The 20021-nt window shown below is 44.7% G+C and overlaps 1 protein-coding gene across 2 annotated transcripts in view; it reads right to left on the bottom strand.

Annotated features, from left to right (window-relative positions):
- SEC11C (SEC11 homolog C, signal peptidase complex subunit) overlaps positions 1-20021 on the bottom strand; it is a 195138-nt gene that overhangs the window by 63112 nt on the left and 112005 nt on the right. The window contains exon 3 of one of the 2 annotated variants that reach the window (XM_078674896.1): positions 21-213. The exons of the other annotated variant lie outside the window; for it this stretch is intronic. Coding sequence (XP_078531022.1) covers positions 21-113 — 93 coding nt within the window. The 5' untranslated portion in view covers positions 114-213. The remainder of the gene's footprint in view (positions 1-20; positions 214-20021) is intronic. 2 annotated transcript variants of the gene reach the window in all.

Genomic DNA, 20021 nt, shown 5'->3' with positions numbered 1-20021 from the left:
AGAGACAATTATGCACTTACGAATTTCAGCCGGGTTGTAGCCGGCAAGTGTTCTGTAATCCTGGGAGGAGACATGTTTGACCAAAATTTTATTTTTAAATTGAAATGTGCCATTCTTTTTAAGCAGGACTGCAAGACCAGCCTATTCTTTAGCTCTTCTCCCCAGCTAGAAGCACATTTTATAAAGGTCTGCCTACACGCCAGAGCATTAGACCTGTAGGTATAATATGTAGATTTTTATTTATTTTCTGTGAGGTTTTACTGCTATGTTATAGATAGAACAATTTGTTGACTTACACTTTAGGCTGTACCATTAGAGGAGTATAGATTGAAAATAAGTAGCGTCCACTATTACATCACTATGAAAGTCGCTGTAAAATATGGGCCTGGAATAGCAGTTACAAACCTGGTGTTCATACAAAAAGTAAACACTCATTAAACCTATATATAACATGACATGTGCATTTGTAAAGTGCACATTCACGCAGACGGGTATCTTGGAGCTGAATAACATATATTTGTTACCCAACTCAATGGTATATCAAGAGGTATATACAGAGGCTACAAGTCAATGACATTATAACTGTTTATAGTAGGGAATGCTTTGTACATGCTTGCTTTCTTTGGGCAATGTTGAACTAGGACAACAGTTATTTTGGATAAGTGTTACAAAATACAGAGCCACACAACAGTCAAAGTTGAATTACCAAAACAATGTCAGGCTATTTCAGAGAAGACTGTAAGTTAATCTGTTTGTATAATTGACAGTGTAGCATTAGAAAATTGACGAGATCAACAAGGCATAGGAAGGTACTTTATGAAAATCAAACGGGCGTGCGTGCAGCATGTTCAACTACTCTGTAAAAACGAGTCACAAATTAAAGTAGAGACAGTTTTCTTAAATCCCTAACACCATAAACTATTTTTTTGTGCTAACATGAGATCCACTAACACTGTAAAGTAACTGTAAACTTAGGGATTTCTACCCAGAAAGGCTTGATTCAGAAGACAGATTGTATGAAAAGTTCCTCCAGGCAAATGTAAATCCAACAAACAGAGCTCTTTTCAATTACTCCAAAGGGAGGGGTATTATATAAATCAAAATGAGTAATCTCCCAATTGTATCATTTGCAGCCAAAAACAAAATCAGAAAGCAAATCAAGAATATGAAATATTATTTATTTAGAAAAATAAATATAAAATCTCAAATTCATTATTCAACAAACACCATGACACAAATTAACTCTCTTGTAAATGAGAGCATGAACTATCATAAGGGTTGCCAAACACCCCAGGACAATAAATACTAGCTGTACCCACAACAACACTGAGCAATCAAACTCTATTTCACATTTACATATGCCAAGTCAGTGGTTATTACCTCATGACCTTAACAGATGAAGTCAAGTTTCAGCTTAATTATTTTCTAGCATTCAACAGGATTCCATATTTGCCCTTTCTGCAAAGTTCTGGAGTAGCAGACAATCAACATTGTAAACAGACTATCTTCCTACAATGAAACGTTGTAATTATTGATACATTATTGAAAAATGTAAATTCAAATTAGTGTGTACCCTAGGTTGTGGGTCCAACAAATACGGTTTGTTTGTCAGTCTTTAGGAGTTTGAGTTCATGCTTTCAAATACTAGGTAGTCAATCATGTGGTGAATGTTGAAGGATAAATTTGTTAAGAATGTAAATTAATTTTTTAAGCCCTTCTGTGTGCTTGTCAGCCAATGGGCGACACACACCCCCCTCCCCTCCCTGGTGCATGTAACGGCCACTGGCCAACACCAAGGAGAGCTTTAGAGAATCTACTAGTGCAAAGTACCCTAGGGTTCCCTTATTTTTTTTCAAAGCCTGGGGTTGACGTGAAATCGCTTCTACGACTCTCCCCACCCCACCTCCGAACCAGCTGTGATGTTAGTGTGCCACAAGGCGCACTGACGTCACAAACCCCCACCGAAGCGGCCTGGAGGAAGCAGGTACAGCCTGCTCCCGTGTCTGGTGGAGTTTAATTGTTTTTTTTTTTTTTAGATGCCCCATTTTTGTGGGAGGCATCGCGGGAAAGGGGAGTTTCCCTCTTTTCAGTGATGCCTCTCACAAACAGATTCCTGATAATGAATACGGTGAATCCCAGTAGGCCACCAGGGAGGAGGCAGGGAGGGAGGGGTCGGTTCACGTGGTACCAAGCCTGTTCCACATCCATGGGCAATTTTTGGTATATAGAGGTTATTTCCCCCCCCAAATAAAAGAAATGGTCAGGGGATTGGCCCTCGTACACACGGGCCGACCCATGTAGGGGCTCTTTCTATTTTGTATTCCATCACATAGAGATATCTCTCTCTCGCCATCTCTCACACTTTCTCTCTCTCTCGTCAGGGGATTGGCCCTCGTACACACGGGCCGACCCATGTAGGGGCTCTTTCTATTTTGTATTCCATCACATAGAGATATCTCTCTCTCGCCATCTCTCACACTTTCTCTCTCTCTATATATATATATATATATATATATATATATATATATATATATATATTACCTACTGGCAGTCGCCAGTAGGTATATATAGTTAGGATTTTTTTTAATAGGGATTTCTGAAAATTCTATGTTGAATAACTTTGGCATTGATGGACGGAATTGGCTGAAATTGTCAGGAAAATGGCACATTTTGTTTCTGAGCGTCTCCTGAAAGTTTGGGGGGGTTTCGTCAAGCGGGGGCCGAGAAAAAAGGGGGGTCCCAAAACGTGTTTTTAACATTGAGTTTTCCATAGGGCGGTTGGACTCACTTTTAGCTCGAACGGCTGAATGGATTTCCACAAAACTTGGCAAAATTGTAGGGACTGGTAGCCCGATGTGCCTTTGCTATGTCTCAAGATATATGCTTCAGTGGTTTTTACGAAAATTAACTTTGAAAAATATATATTGGGCTACATTGGGCTATATATATGTTAGAGCCCAAATGTAGCCCAATGTAGCCTAAAGATGGCCACCAGAGACAAAAAAAAAAACAAATGTAGCCCAAATATCAGCCAGATGTAGCCCAACTATAGCCCAGTGACAGAATGTCCCAGAGTGTTCTAAAGAACAACTAGAGCGCTAACAGTCTTACTTATGACAAAAGTATGGCACACCTGAAGTCATCTTGATTGGAATAAAGTGTTAACACTTAAAACATTTAATTTGCAAAGGAACAAAATGAGGGGGTTCATTTTGCCATAGAAATTATGATTAGTGCTGAAGAAAGAAAAATTCGGGCACATTTTGAGTGACTTCTCAAATCCTCTTATATTTCATTAAAAAAACTTCTGATATGCAGTCTCCCAAGATGGCCACCAGAGACAAAAGAGCCCAAATGTAGCCCAAATATCAGCCAGATGTAGCCCAACTATAGCCCAATGACAGAATGTCCCAGAGTGTTCTAAAGAACAACTAGAACGCTAAAAGTCTTACTTATGACAAAAGTATGGCACACCTGAAGTCATCTTGATTGGAATAAAGTGGTAACACTTAATACATTTAATTTGAAAAGGAACAAAATGAGGGGTTTCATTTTGCCATAGAAATATATATAGAATATATATATATATATATATATATTACCTACTGGCGGTCGCCAGTAGGTATATATAGTTAGGATTTTTTTGAATAGGGATTTCTGAAAATTCTATGTTGAATAACTTTGGCATTGATGGACGGAATTGGCTGACATTTTCAAGAAAATGGCACATTTTGTTTCTGAGCGTCCCCTGAAAGTTTGGGGGGGTTTCGTCAAGCGGGGGCCGAGAAAAAAGGGGGGTCCCAAAACGTGTTTTTAACATGGAGTTACATTTGCCCGATGTGCCTTTGCTAGGTCTCAAGATATGTGCTCCAGTGGATTTTGAGAAATTAACGTTCAAAAAAAATATATATCTGTGACAGCGTCCCGGTTAGCACCCCGGTTCGCGTACAGACGCGTAACGGAACTTCGCGAGGAGAAGCGGATTGGCTCTCCGGTGACTGTCAACATTCTAAACAGTCCGGAGCGGCCACCATCTTGTCTCTCGGTAGTATCGAGAGCCAAGAGGTGGAAATAAACGAAGGGGGAAATTAATGAAAAGGGGCAAGGTAGACCCCTCCTGACCCCCTAGGATTGATGTGGGGGCTATTAAAGGGAACCGCAGGGCAAAAAAATAAAATTATTTTTTTTTCGATTTTTCGCGGTGGAAGCGCTACCCGGTACGCGAACCGGGTAGCGAACCGGGTAGCTCACCGGTAGCGTAACGGGATGGAGGATAAACAATGTTGGGAATGGGTATAAGGGGGCACGGGAGACATATCCTGACCCCCTAAGTTTTCTGAGGGTGGCTGAGGAGGCCCATATATGTAAAAAAAATCCTTTTTTTTTCAAATTTTCGCACGGTTAGCGCCCGGTCCGTGCACCGGGTAGCGTTCCGGAAAGCGTAACAAGGGGAAAACCAAGGGAAATATTAAAATAATATTTTAGAGTGCTTTGAGGTAGGGTAGCTCTGAATAGAGCTGTTGTGTTGTGTGGGTGATGTAAGTACCAACATGTAGGTACCAATGAAGAGTCTAAAATTCATGGTACACCGTCTCCTCTGTAGATATTTTGTATGTTCTAATATGGGTTATTTAAATGTAAATGTGTGGAAAAGCACTTCATGCTTTAAAGCAATTGTATTTTTGAACTGATTGTTCTTTCCTCTTAGTCCTCCTCTTTGTTTTTTTCCCCCACACTCTTCTTCAGCATGATAGTTGATAAATTCGTTCCCTCAAAAAATGTATATACATAAAAAATTATATTAAATACATATAAAATATATTTTTCCTTTAAAAGAAGAATACATTTTACAGCTTTTGATATTTGCTATTAAAAAACCATTGAAATTCACTGAAAAAACCATAGGTTATAGACCATATATAGTTAGGAATTAGCATTTACAAAACCTTATTTTACTCACACAAAACCATTGAAATTCGCATATATAGTTAGTTGCACTAACTATATATCGCGCACCCGCAATCCACTGCTGATCATGTCACATATTTCATCATTCATGACATGGTCAGTGACATCACTGATGACATCTCAAATGACATCACTGATGACATCACTGATGACAACATCCAGTGACTGTATGTTTCTGTAAAGTTAAAATATGTCTTACATATTGAAGAATGAGTGGATGTATAAGTGTCTGGATGAAGGATTTAGTAGGTGCATGACTGACTGTATGAGTGAGTGATTAAATGTGTCTCACTGAGTGCATGGGTTAGTGACTAAACTGTCTTAATTTGTGCATCATTATGTCTGTTGTTCTGTAAACTGCTGCATGTGTTGATCAGTAGCTATATGAGTAACTATATGGGTTATTGATTGGTTGCCCAAGTATTTGTATGGGAGACTGAGTGAGTGTGTGGGTGGCTGGGAGGTGTATGACTGTGCATAGATGTGTGAGCAGTTGATTCACTAGATGTATGGGTTCAAAAGTGCATGTGGAAACAGCTGTATGGGCGGTTGACTGTGTGCATGAGTGTATTGGTGAGTGAATGGATATCTCAGTGCTACATGTCAAAGTAAGTACATATGTAAAACACAGTACATGTGAGAGTTGACATATATAAATAACTGTGCATAAGAGCCAGTGAATGTGTGAGTGGCTGTATGGATCATTGTGAACTTGTATCAGGGATTGTATAAGAGAGTAAATATGTGTTAGTATATGTTTGAATAAGTAAGGTGTGTATAACTGTATAGTTGAGGAAATGGAGGTGTGATTGATTCTTTGCATGACTGACTAGGTGTGTGAGTAACTCCATGGATGAGTGACAGTCTGTGAGTGTCTGTTTACACTGAGTGTATCTAAGGTTATATTAGAGTCTGTAGAGGTTCATCGTATTATCACATGAATGATGTCATCAGTGATGTGATCAGTAATGTCAAATGAGATGTCATCAGTGATGTCATCAGTGATGTCATCAGTGATGTCATTTGAGATGTCATCAGTGATGTCATTTGAGATGTCATCAGTGATGTCATTTGAGATGTCATCAGTGATGTCATCAGTGATGTCACTGACCATGTCATGAATGATGTAATATGTGACATGATCAGCAGTGGATTGCGGGTGCGCGATATATAGTTAGTGCAACTAACTATATATGCGAATTTCAATGGTTTTGTGTGAGTAAAATAAGGTTTTGTAAATGCTAATTCCTAACTATATATGGTCTATAACCTATGGTTTCATCAGTGAGTATATATATATATATATATATATATATATATATATATATATATATATATATATCTATCTCTATATCTATATCTATATAGATAGACATGTATAAATACATATAGATAGATATACACACAAACACAAGCACACACACACACACACACACACACAACCAAGCCTGGGACCAAAAATAGGGGTGTCTCCCTTGCAAAATCAGGTTGTTTTGCGATGGATAATTGTGATGTCTCCACAATACGTTTTGGGACCTTCCCTGTCGCAAGCACTGGGCCAACTCACACGAGTGAGGTACCATTTTTATCGGGAGACTTCGGGAAATGCCAGGTGGAAGGAAGTTTTCGCCCCTCCGCAGATTCCAGAATTTTCAATCACAGAAATGTGAGGAAAATTTGTTTTTTTAGTCAAAAGTTTGAGGTTTGAAAGGGATTCAGTGTAAAAAAAACATGGTGAGAAAGCCACACAAGTCAACCCACCCTGAATGCTCCTAGGTGTCTAGTTTAAAAAAATGTACAGGTTGGCTAGGTTTCCCTAGGTGCCAGTAGAGATAGGGGCCAAAACTTCGAGCTACCCAAATTGGAAAAAAAGTGTCAATTAATGATGAAAAAATGTGATGCGTCCATGTTGCATTTTGGGCAGATTCCTTTCACAGGCACTAGGCCTACCCACACAAGTGAGGTACCATTTGTATTGGGAGACTTGTGGGAGCATAGAATAGTAGAAAATGTGTTATTAGCAATTGGATTTTCCTGCATCTGTGCCTTTCAAATGTAAGCCAGTGTATAAAAAAGATGACATTTAGGAAATTACCCTCTGAGTGATATGCTAGTTACTGGTACCCACAATTTCAGAGATGTACTAAGAACCACTGCTCCTAAACTCCGTAGCTTGTGCACAATTCAGAAATACATATCTTTCCTAGAAACCCATTTTTCACTATGGTTATTTCGCTATTTGAATTGGTCTACACTTGGTACTCAATGAAAAATCTTTGAAAGGGGCAGCTCAGTTGTTGGCTATAGGTACCATGGGTTCTTGGACAGCCGATAAACCCTATTTATCCCTGCAACCAGAAGGGTCTAGCAGACGTAATGGTATATTGCTTTTGTACGTTGACCATTGTGACAAAGCGTTACAGATGAAAATGTTGTGACAAATGCCAGTTATTCCCCCTACTCATTTCCAAAATTCCTTTATTTCAAACGTTATTTTTCTTGGGAAAACCTTGAGGGATCTACACATATGACCCCTTGCTCAATTCGGAATTGTGTTTACTGTTCAGAAATGTATAGCTTTCCTGGATCACCCATGGGTTTCACACTGGTTACCACCACAGTAGAGCACAAATCGACAGGCTCGCACTGAAAATACATGTACACTGTGCTTACTGTGTGTTCCAGCGAAAACCATCTATTAGACGGTCGTTATCAGCACCAGAATGTTCTCCAGTTAAACTTCAGCACTCATGATCTGACATGCGTGCTAATCTAAGAACAGGTGTACTACAGTATGCAGCGGATGTCGAGTGCATAAGCTCTATTTCCTTTAGAATAGAACGCAATACGACACACGGGCGGCCATTTTGGATCCTTGCGAAGATCCATATGCGGTTATTGGATAGGTGCGTTTCACACAGATCAGTGATGCGTATGCCACCAAGAGTTTGACAACGTTTAAAGCATCAAGTCAAGCACATGGGATTCTGTGGTGAAGGTGGTGGGTCGTATGGTACAGGATAGGCTTGTATCAGGAGCAGATAAACATTTTAGCCGAGGTTCAATATGGTTTCCGCCCAGGTCGTTCTATGGTGAAACAATGTTTATATCTGTATATGTTTTAAATAAGTACACAGTGGCTCTCTCCGGCTTTATCCATCTAGCCTTTATTGACCTGTCCTCAGCGTTCGACTGTGTAGACAGATCAAAGCTTTGGCAGTTGGTATCCCCTATTGGCATTGACAGGGATATTGTTTTGTTTCTAAGGGACCTTCACAGAGACTCGAAAGCGGCTGTCCGTTATTATAAAGATATCAAACTGACCCGCAAGTGTGACATCAAGAGAGGGGTGCGCCAGGTGTGTATACTAGCCCCCTTTCTCTTTAACCTATACATCTATTCCCTGGAGAAGGCCCTTTTGGATACAAAAGCCGATTGCCCCCAGATGGGTTAGCGTAGGCTTCCGGTCCTCCTATATGCAGACGATGCTGTTCTCATGGCGAGTACAGCAAGGGGTTTACGACTCCTGTTGAACTCTTATGTTCTTGTTATGGAGAACCTGGACTTGATGGTAAATCATACCAAATCTTTTGTTGTGCAAGTGGGATCTCGCAAAGCTAAGCAGTCTACATTTAAGATAGGAACCTTGTCAATACCTCAGACTAGGACTTCTCCTATCTGGGAGTAGTGTTTGACGACACTCTTAGATGTGACCCTTTGCTCACTCGTAAGAAAGGGGACCTGGTCAAAGTGACCGCAGCTGTTTGTAACTTTTCTCCCAGATTGGGGGAGGAACCAATAGGGGCCCTTTTGAAGATTTATAGAGCAAAATGCATTTCAAAGGCCAGTTATGTGGGCGAGATATGGGGTCACATTGGGTGGGAGACCTTGCAAATTGCTGAAAATACTTTCTTGAGACAGGCTCTCTCAGTACCACAAAGTACCCCGGCCTATGTTGTGCATGAAGAACTGGGGATGGCCTTTCTCTCAGATGAATTGGCTTTCCACCCACTACAATTGCAGTTATACATTAAACTAAGGAAGAAAACACACTTATCAAAGACCTTTTAAAGGATTGTCTTTCCCTTGACCATATTTCACATATTTGATGGCTCCAGTATATAAGAACAGGCCTTGGTAGGCTAGGAAGAGTAGAACGTTTTAATAACCCCGAAAATATATGCAAGAGGGACTTTACCTGGGCTAAAGAGTGTTTTTTTTTTTTTTTAGAAGGTGCTGCTGTGACAGAGAGAAAACAGAGCTCTGTAAGCCCAGCGTGCGTAGGTATATCACATTCAAAATCGTACCAACCATGAACCATTCCTTTTAGGGCTTAAAAGCATCCATGATCGCTTTCTACCGACTATATTTTGGCTAGATCTTTTTCACTATCTCCTGGTACAACCATATGGTGCACACAGAGGGCAGTGCATCATGCCCCCTGGCTGCGACAGTCAGTCTCCTCAGGACATGATGCACTTTTTAATGTTTTGTAATTTTTATGTAGTTCCCAGAAAGTTATTTATTATTCCCATCCTTAAAAAGGCTGGTTTTAGGAGAGTGAGACCAGCTTTTATCTCATTACAACTCCTCTCTAATGACACCGTTCTGTATACGCTTAACGTTTTAAGGGTTGCCATTAGGCTTATGACAAGCTGTGACTAATCTTGGCATGAGGATTTACTATTTTTACTCTGTAATTAGACTACCCTGGATGTACTGTATTGCGATTTTGTATTTATGTGAAGTTTTATTGATGTTTGTATGACTTTTATGGTTTTATTTGTAAAACCGAATAAAGTTTTGATGATGATGATGACTGACCAAAGGTTAAAGTGATTCAGAAAAGGGGGTGGTGATGAACAGAGTGTCTGAATTAAGCAGACCACTCTTACCCAGTCCAAAGATCAGGGCTTGATCCATCACCGTTATTTATCTCACTGCCCCATCCCAGCTCAGAACCTGGCTATATGCAAATTAGTCTGTCCCTGGCCCAGTGCATCATGGGAACAGGGCAGACCAAACTACCAAGCCAATTCTTCACCAGAAAGGAGACAAGCTACCGGGGACCGGTTTCTGGCATTTCAGCCTCTTCGGCCCGGCTTGTTTGAATCCTGATGGAGCAGTGAGAAAGGGACTCATGTCTGAGTATACCCTGCCACACCTATAGTGGCCAAAAACGATTCAGAAAAGGGGGTGGTGATGAACAGAGTGTCTGAATTAAGCAGACCACTCTTACCCAGTCCAAAGATCAGGGCTTGATCCATCACCGTTATTTATCTCACTGCCCCATCCCAGCTCAGAACCTGGCTATATGCAAATTAGTCTGTCCCTGGCCCAGTGCATCATGGGAACAGGGCAGACCAAACTACCAAGCCAATTCTTCACCAGAAAGGAGACAAGCTACCGGGGACCGGTTTCTGGCATTTCAGCCTCTTCGGCCCGGCTTGTTTGAATCCTGATGGAGCAGTGAGAAAGGGACTCATGTCTGAGTATACCCTGCCACACCTATAGTGGCCAAAAACGATTCAGAAAAGGGGGTGGTGATGAACAGAGTGTCTGAATTAAGCAGACCACTCTTACCCAGTCCAAAGATCAGGGCTTGATCCATCACCGTTATTTATCTCACTGCCCCATCCCAGCTCAGAACCTGGCTATATGCAAATTAGTCTGTCCCTGGCCCAGTGCATCATGGGAACAGGGCAGACCAAACTACCAAGCCAATTCTTCACCAGAAAGGAGACAAGCTACCGGGGACCGGTTTCTGGCATTTCAGCCTCTTCGGCCCGGCTTGTTTGAATCCTGATGGAGCAGTGAGAAAGGGACTCATGTCTGAGTATACCCTGCCACACCTATAGTGGCCAAAAACGATTCAGAAAAGGGGGTGGTGATGAACAGAGTGTCTGAATTAAGCAGACCACTCTTACCCAGTCCAAAGATCAGGGCTTGATCCATCACCGTTATTTATCTCACTGCCCCATCCCAGCTCAGAACCTGGCTATATGCAAATTAGTCTGTCCCTGGCCCAGTGCATCATGGGAACAGGGCAGACCAAACTACCAAGCCAATTCTTCACCAGAAAGGAGACAAGCTACCGGGGACCGGTTTCTGGCATTTCAGCCTCTTCGGCCCGGCTTGTTTGAATCCTGATGGAGCAGTGAGAAAGGGACTCATGTCTGAGTATACCCTGCCACACCTATAGTGGCCAAAAACGATTCAGAAAAGGGGGTGGTGATGAACAGAGTGTCTGAATTAAGCAGACCACTCTTACCCAGTCCAAAGATCAGGGCTTGATCCATCACCGTTATTTATCTCACTGCCCCATCCCAGCTCAGAACCTGGCTATATGCAAATTAGTCTGTCCCTGGCCCAGTGCATCATGGGAACAGGGCAGACCAAACTACCAAGCCAATTCTTCACCAGAAAGGAGACAAGCTACCGGGGACCGGTTTCTGGCATTTCAGCCTCTTCGGCCCGGCTTGTTTGAATCCTGATGGAGCAGTGAGAAAGGGACTCATGTCTGAGTATACCCTGCCACACCTATAGTGGCCAAAAACGATTCAGAAAAAGGGGGTGGTGATGAACAGAGTGTCTGAATTAAGCAGACCACTCTTACCCAGTCCAAAGATCAGGGCTTGATCCATCACCGTTATTTATCTCACTGCCCCATCCCAGCTCAGAACCTGGCTATATGCAAATTAGTCTGTCCCTGGCCCAGTGCATCATGGGAACAGGGCAGACCAAACTACCAAGCCAATTCTTCACCAGAAAGGAGACAAGCTACCGGGGACCGGTTTCTGGCATTTCAGCCTCTTCGGCCCGGCTTGTTTGAATCCTGATGGAGCAGTGAGAAAGGGACTCATGTCTGAGTATACCCTGCCACACCTATAGTGGCCAAAAACGATTCAGAAAAGGGGTCCCTTGCTCATTGCACCATCAGGATTCAAGCAAGCCGGGCCGAAGACGGCTGTAATGCCAGAAACCGGTCCCCGGAAGCTTGTTTCCTTCCCAGTGTAAGAATTGGCTTTTGTAGTCTGGTCTGCCCTGTTCCCATGATGCACTGGGCCAGGGACAGACTAATTTGCATACAGCCAGGTTCTGAAACTGGGATGGTGCAATGAGCTAAAAACGGTGTTGGATCTAGCCCTGATCTTTTGACTGGGTGAGAGTACTCTGCTTAATTCAGAGACTCTGTCCATCACCACCCCTTGTTGTAAATAATTTTGTCCACCCTAAGCGTGGAAGGGTATACTCAGATGTGAGTCCCTTGCTCATTGCACCATCAGGATTCAAGCAAGCCGGGCCGAAGACGGCTGTAATGCCAGAAACCGGTCCCCGGAAGCTTGTTTCCTTCCCAGTGTAAGAATTGGCTTTTGTAGTCTGGTCTGCCCTGTTCCCATGATGCACTGGGCCAGGGACAGACTAATTTGCATACAGCCAGGTTCTGAAACTGGGATGGTGCAATGAGCTAAAAACGGTGTTGGATCTAGCCCTGATCTTTTGACTGGGTGAGAGTACTCTGCTTAATTCAGAGACTCTGTCCATCACCACCCCTTGTTGTAAATAATTTTGTCCACCCTAAGCGTGGAAGGGTATACTCAGATGTGAGTCCCTTGCTCATTGCACCATCAGGATTCAAGCAAGCCGGGCCGAAGACGGCTGTAATGCCAGAAACCGGTCCCCGGAAGCTTGTTTCCTTCCCAGTGTAAGAATTGGCTTTTGTAGTCTGGTCTGCCCTGTTCCCATGATGCACTGGGCCAGGGACAGACTAATTTGCATACAGCCAGGTTCTGAAACTGGGATGGTGCAATGAGCTAAAAACGGTGTTGGATCTAGCCCTGATCTTTTGACTGGGTGAGAGTACTCTGCTTAATTCAGAGACTCTGTCCATCACCACCCCTTGTTGTAAATAATTTTGTCCACCCTAAGCGTGGAAGGGTATACTCAGATGTGAGTCCCTTGCTCATTGCACCATCAGGATTCAAGCAAGCCGGGCCGAAGACGGCTGTAATGCCAGAAACCGGTCCCCGGAAGCTTGTTTCCTTCCCAGTGTAAGAATTGGCTTTTGTAGTCTGGTCTGCCCTGTTCCCATGATGCACTGGGCCAGGGACAGACTAATTTGCATACAGCCAGGTTCTGAAACTGGGATGGTGCAATGAGCTAAAAACGGTGTTGGATCTAGCCCTGATCTTTTGACTGGGTGAGAGTACTCTGCTTAATTCAGAGACTCTGTCCATCACCACCCCTTGTTGTAAATAATTTTGTCCACCCTAAGCGTGGAAGGGTATACTCAGATGTGAGTCCCTTGCTCATTGCACCATCAGGATTCAAGCAAGCCGGGCCGAAGACGGCTGTAATGCCAGAAACCGGTCCCCGGAAGCTTGTTTCCTTCCCAGTGTAAGAATTGGCTTTTGTAGTCTGGTCTGCCCTGTTCCCATGATGCACTGGGCCAGGGACAGACTAATTTGCATACAGCCAGGTTCTGAAACTGGGATGGTGCAATGAGCTAAAAACGGTGTTGGATCTAGCCCTGATCTTTTGACTGGGTGAGAGTACTCTGCTTAATTCAGAGACTCTGTCCATCACCACCCCTTGTTGTAAATAATTTTGGCCACCCTAAGCGTGGAAGGGTATACTCAGATGTGAGTCCCTTGCTCATTGCACCATCAGGATTCAAGCAAGCCGGGCCGAAGACGGCTGTAATGCCAGAAACCGGTCCCCGGAAGCTTGTTTCCTTCCCAGTGTAAGAATTGGCTTTTGTAGTCTGGTCTGCCCTGTTCCCATGATGCACTGGGCCAGGGACAGACTAATTTGCATACAGCCAGGTTCTGAAACTGGGATGGTGCAATGAGCTAAAAACGGTGTTGGATCTAGCCCTGATCTTTTGACTGGGTGAGAGTACTCTGCTTAATTCAGAGACTCTGTCCATCACCACCCCTTGTTGTAAATAATTTTGTCCACCCTAAGCGTGGAAGGGTATACTCAGATGTGAGTCCCTTGCTCATTGCACCATCAGGATTCAAGCAAGCCGGGCCGAAGACGGCTGTAATGCCAGAAACCGGTCCCCGGAAGCTTGTTTCCTTCCCAGTGTAAGAATTGGCTTTTGTAGTCTGGTCTGCCCTGTTCCCATGATGCACTGGGCCAGGGACAGACTAATTTGCATACAGCCAGGTTCTGAAACTGGGATGGTGCAATGAGCTAAAAACGGTGTTGGATCTAGCCCTGATCTTTTGACTGGGTGAGAGTACTCTGCTTAATTCAGAGACTCTGTCCATCACCACCCCTTGTTGTAAATAATTTTGTCCACCCTAAGCGTGGAAGGGTATACTCAGATGTGAGTCCCTTGCTCATTGCACCATCAGGATTCAAGCAAGCCGGGCCGAAGACGGCTGTAATGCCAGAAACCGGTCCCCGGAAGCTTGTTTCCTTCCCAGTGTAAGAATTGGCTTTTGTAGTCTGGTCTGCCCTGTTCCCATGATGCACTGGGCCAGGGACAGACTAATTTGCATACAGCCAGGTTCTGAAACTGGGATGGTGCAATGAGCTAAAAACGGTGTTGGATCTAGCCCTGATCTTTTGACTGGGTGAGAGTACTCTGCTTAATTCAGAGACTCTGTCCATCACCACCCCTTGTTGTAAATAATTTTGTCCACCCTAAGCGTGGAAGGGTATACTCAGATGTGAGTCCCTTGCTCATTGCACCATCAGGATTCAAGCAAGCCGGGCCGAAGACGGCTGTAATGCCAGAAACCGGTCCCCGGAAGCTTGTTTCCTTCCCAGTGTAAGAATTGGCTTTTGTAGTCTGGTCTGCCCTGTTCCCATGATGCACTGGGCCAGGGACAGACTAATTTGCATACAGCCAGGTTCTGAAACTGGGATGGTGCAATGAGCTAAAAACGGTGTTGGATCTAGCCCTGATCTTTTGACTGGGTGAGAGTACTCTGCTTAATTCAGAGACTCTGTCCATCACCACCCCTTGTTGTAAATAATTTTGTCCACCCTAAGCGTGGAAGGGTATACTCAGATGTGAGTCCCTTGCTCATTGCACCATCAGGATTCAAGCAAGCCGGGCCGAAGACGGCTGTAATGCCAGAAACCGGTCCCCGGAAGCTTGTTTCCTTCCCAGTGTAAGAATTGGCTTTTGTAGTCTGGTCTGCCCTGTTCCCATGATGCACTGGGCCAGGGACAGACTAATTTGCATACAGCCAGGTTCTGAAACTGGGATGGTGCAATGAGCTAAAAACGGTGTTGGATCTAGCCCTGATCTTTTGACTGGGTGAGAGTACTCTGCTTAATTCAGAGACTCTGTCCATCACCACCCCTTGTTGTAAATAATTTTGTCCACCCTAAGCGTGGAAGGGTATACTCAGATGTGAGTCCCTTGCTCATTGCACCATCAGGATTCAAGCAAGCCGGGCCGAAGACGGCTGTAATGCCAGAAACCGGTCCCCGGAAGCTTGTTTCCTTCCCAGTGTAAGAATTGGCTTTTGTAGTCTGGTCTGCCCTGTTCCCATGATGCACTGGGCCAGGGACAGACTAATTTGCATACAGCCAGGTTCTGAAACTGGGATGGTGCAATGAGCTAAAAACGGTGTTGGATCTAGCCCTGATCTTTTGACTGGGTGAGAGTACTCTGCTTAATTCAGAGACTCTGTCCATCACCACCCCTTGTTGTAAATAACAAAGGTTAAAGTGGCAATATAGTTCGGTGTGGTGATAGCAACCCTGCTTGTAGCGTAGGTAGCCGGAGGCCAGGCCTTGCGGCTAACCCTGCACTGCCAAAGGCCATGCACAGCAGGGAACTGGCTGACCCTGGGTGCTGGTGAGGGGAGACTGGGAAGGTGGTGGAGTGATTCTGCAGCCAACCTCCTGCTGTGCACAGGCTAAGGCTATATGAAAAGCTAAAAGTGAATTGAAACCAGCATTGGCACTTTTGCCGCACAGAGGGACTACCAGCCATAAGCAGCACCAGGGCAGGAGAAGAAACCCTGCACCGTGGACTGCACGCACTTGGGGGCCCTTAAGCACCATAAAGGTGCCCTTCACGGCACGTGTTGCGGAGCAGCAGTGGTACTTTTGCTGCAAAGAGGGACAACTGGTCCCTAGCACCAACAGGGCGGGAGGAGCCCTGCAACGTGTACTGCACGCACCTGCAGCAGTGGTACTTTTTTACACACAGAGGGACTCCCGGTCCCAAGCAGCACCAGGGCAGGAGGCGGAGCCCTGAACATTGAATGCCCACACCTGGGGGCCCTTAAGCACTATAAAGGCACCCATCCCGTCCCGCAGCATGGGATGCACACGGGCCAAGGGCAGGGCCGTCTGCACCTATCCACTGCTGAACGTGGCTGGGCCAACCCCCCCTAACGTCGCATTATGAACAACAGGGTGAGCAAACTTCATTTTTCACCATTTTCTCCTTGACTAACTGCTATAATCAGTGACTGGAGGCTAATGCAGCATGCTGACTAAAATGATTTTGTAGCGTTACTGCATATGTGCTGTGGTACCCATCAAGGGAATGCCTCTAACTTCGACCATCGATCACTAACAACCAAGTTCTGTGACTCCTGCGTATGTTAGCGAAGCACACATGCAGAAGCGGAAACCTGCTGGAGTCTTTGGCTTTCCCGCCCTAAGTGTGCCGGGTACACCCAGAAGTAGGTCCCGGGCGCACTGTGCCACTGGATTCAAGCTAGCCTGGCTGATGATGCCCCGAAACTGGTCCCAGAATCCTCTTTTCCAGTCCAGGGAGGACCTGGCTTTACAGTCGGGCGTACTGTTCCCATGAGTCACAGGGTCAATCAATCAATCAATCAATACATTTGTAATGTGCGCTACTCACCCGGGAGGATCTCAAGGCGCTAAGTGTGGGGGGGAGAGGGACAGCAGCTACTGGTCGAACACCCATGTCAAGACTGATTTGCATATGGCTGGGTCTTAACTGGGTGGCATGGAGAGCAAAAGAACGATGGAGTCAACCCAGATGTCTTGACTGGGGTTGAATGTTTGATTTGCTCTGCATTCCGTCCATCATCTTGTGTTTCTTTTGGAAGGCTTCTGTCAGTCACCCTGTATGTAAACCTAAGGCAATCGATTGACTGATGTAGAGGGCGATAGGGGTTGTGGCAATGTTAAACGATTTGTTAGAGAGGAGACCCTCGCTGGGCTCAGAGGACTTAAGGGAGCTGCCGCTACCATTGTCCACCCCTCCTGACCAAGCTGCTGTCACTGATCCCTCCGAGGTAGTGGGGGTCATTTCTCCATCTACCGATATATCTCACGGAAATAGTCAGCTCTTCACCAACTAACATGTTGTCGGTCCAAATGTCCGGTACCATTACAGAATCCACTGGTAGGGGTTCCGATTCGCTACCTAATTGGGCGGCTCAATTAGTTGTGGAAATAGCAAAAAAAAAGTCAAGACCATTTTGAGCACAGTATTCGCTCCAATTTTGACGTGTCTTGCTACGATGGAGCAGACCTGTAAAGATTCCCTAAACATCTAATTACATTCACAGGGGGCTGCTGCAAGTAATTCCAACATAACCACCAAGGCTTCAGCCCCGTGCTGACTGTAGGGGTCCCCCTTCCACTGCATCTGCGGCAATTCCTGGAGTCATCCCTGTAACGCCTGGCTGGCACACGGTCGACCACCAGAGAGTGGTTACCTATGCCAAAAGGAGAGTGGATAAGGGAGTCTTGTGCCATCGGCAAAGCTCGGACTCACAAGCCTCTGACCATCAATCAACCACCTGCGTCCTGCCCGTATGTGACATTCATGTCAGGTGTTCCAAAACTGCCGGAGGGTCAGAGAGAAATGCATGATGAATTGGATAACAAATGCTTGAACTTCTAGTGAGTAATAGGAACTTTCCGGTTTCACTGGCACACTACATTCTTTTCGGGTGGATCGTCCAGGGGACTGTGTCACCATTAATTTTAGGGACCCTCCAACCTGGTGTGAAGAGTGTTATTTGAGAAGGTTTACAGGCAGGACTGGGTTTCGTACATTGTTCTCTAGCCACAGGGGTACTTTTACGAACCTAGATCCTCTATTAGCAGTGAAAATCGCTATCTGCCAGCTCAGCATCAGCCCTATAAATATACAGCTGCTAACGGTCCACAGCATCATGACAAGATTTATAGCATCACTGTCACTAACCGATTTGGCGCACCGGAGAGCGTTGATTGATTCACTGACAAAGAGGGCTTCCAGTATAGATTCATCCCAGGAGGGGGTGGGGGCGGGGAAGAGTAGGTTCCCGAGAGGCTGGGTTCTCCGTCAAAGGGAGTGGGAGAAATGTATCTTCCAACCATCAAACAGTTGAAGATTGACCCCATATCAACCAACACTGTGTGCTACCAGGTATTCTCTCTAATGGCTTAAATCCAACTACCCAAGCAGGCCCTTTGCCTCAGGCCCATGCGCTCCCCACAGACCACCTGTCCAATCCCTTGGCAAGCGGTCTCGATCCCATACTGACAATCATCCCCCCCGACAATCAAGGAACCAATAGTCTTAGCAGAGATAACACCAATGGCATGTACAATGTCAGGGTCCCACACTTAGACCCAATTGACCCAGGCGAGTTGGAAACTGTTGCATTTATCTCCTGCTGCCTTACGTCTCTCGTGATGTGGAATGTTGACTGTCAGAATGCTGGATTGATTCTGCAGTGTCAGATCATTCCAGGGAGACGGTTAAGACCAGTAGCAGGCAGGGATTACCGTCTGTTGGAAGAGCCAGCAAATAAATTCCCTTGAACTTACCTTCAGTCTCCGGTTCCTGATTACTACATTTTGGCGACACTGGCCTGCTTCTCCTCCCCCTCTGACTCTCCGGCGACGACTTATTCACGCACGATTTCCTTTGCATCACCGAGTTAATCAGCAGCTGACTCCAGAGCCTTTCTTCATGACTGCGAGTTCTTTCGAGGGTAAACTCTCATCAAGGTACTGTGTTCTCCTCACTTTCTGTGGATTTCTTCGGACTTTCGGCATTAGTTTCCAGTTTGCTTGGATGTACGCTCAAGAGGCGCTCATGCTTGCATTCTCGTGACCCTGGCGTCACCTCAGACGCTTGAGCTGCATCCGCGCTCGGGTTTCCTTGGCAACAAATAGACGCTAAGCCTAACCGAATCAGTCAGCAAGTCTTTACACCTTTGCCGCATTGACGCTCATGCTCGCGTACTCAGACGTCACACTAGAGACGCTTGAGCGGCGTCTGCGCTTGAGTTTCCTTGACAATAAAAGACGCTAGCCTGAACGAATTAGTCAGCACGTCTTTTCACCTTTGCCACTTTGACTTTTTCCTTCGTTCATACGTGCATACGCTCTGGACATAATACTTCAATTCTGCTTATGAATCCTATTTACGGTGATCTGCACACCACATGAGCAGAGCATTTCTATATTTCTCTTTCAGATCGGTTTCTGCTTATCCATCGTTTATTATATCTATTCTCAAAGCACGGTGATCTGCACACCTTTATTGCAGATCATCATTTTGTTCAAATTTCACAGTGATTTGCACACCGAAATTAAGAAATATCTTTACCTTTGTTTTTTGCTGTTTCCATTTATGATAACTTTTATTTGCTTTCACCAACATGGCTGCTTCTCAAAATATTACTCCCCCTCCTTCATTTTTAATAGAGGGAGATACGCCTGATATTGAATGGGAGGAGTGGATAGGTATATTTGAAAACTATTTGGAAGCTATCTTAGATTCCAAAATTCGGGAAAAAAAGACATATTACTTAATTCTTTGGGCAAAGCTGGTCAACACACTTTCAAATTTTTACCAGAAGTTATAGGTGCTGATGGCGTACCTATTGACAATCCATATATTGAATCCAAGGAAAGACTGGGAAAATATTTTGGTAAACAGGTTAATATCGTTCTGCAACATCATAAATTCTATACTATTCCCCAAAAAGGAAGTGAGACTGTGGATCAAATGGTAACTAGATTGAGAGAACTTGCTCTTAAATGTGATTTTGGAAACATGTGTGACCAGTTAATTCGAGATCAACTCATTGTACAGTGCA

This window comes from Lissotriton helveticus, chromosome 2_1 (genome assembly GCF_964261635.1).
Source record: "Lissotriton helveticus chromosome 2_1, aLisHel1.1, whole genome shotgun sequence".
Lineage (NCBI taxonomy): Eukaryota > Metazoa > Chordata > Amphibia > Caudata > Salamandridae > Lissotriton > Lissotriton helveticus.
Note: the sequence above shows the minus strand (reverse complement) of the source record. Positions and strands in the feature narration are given on the sequence as shown.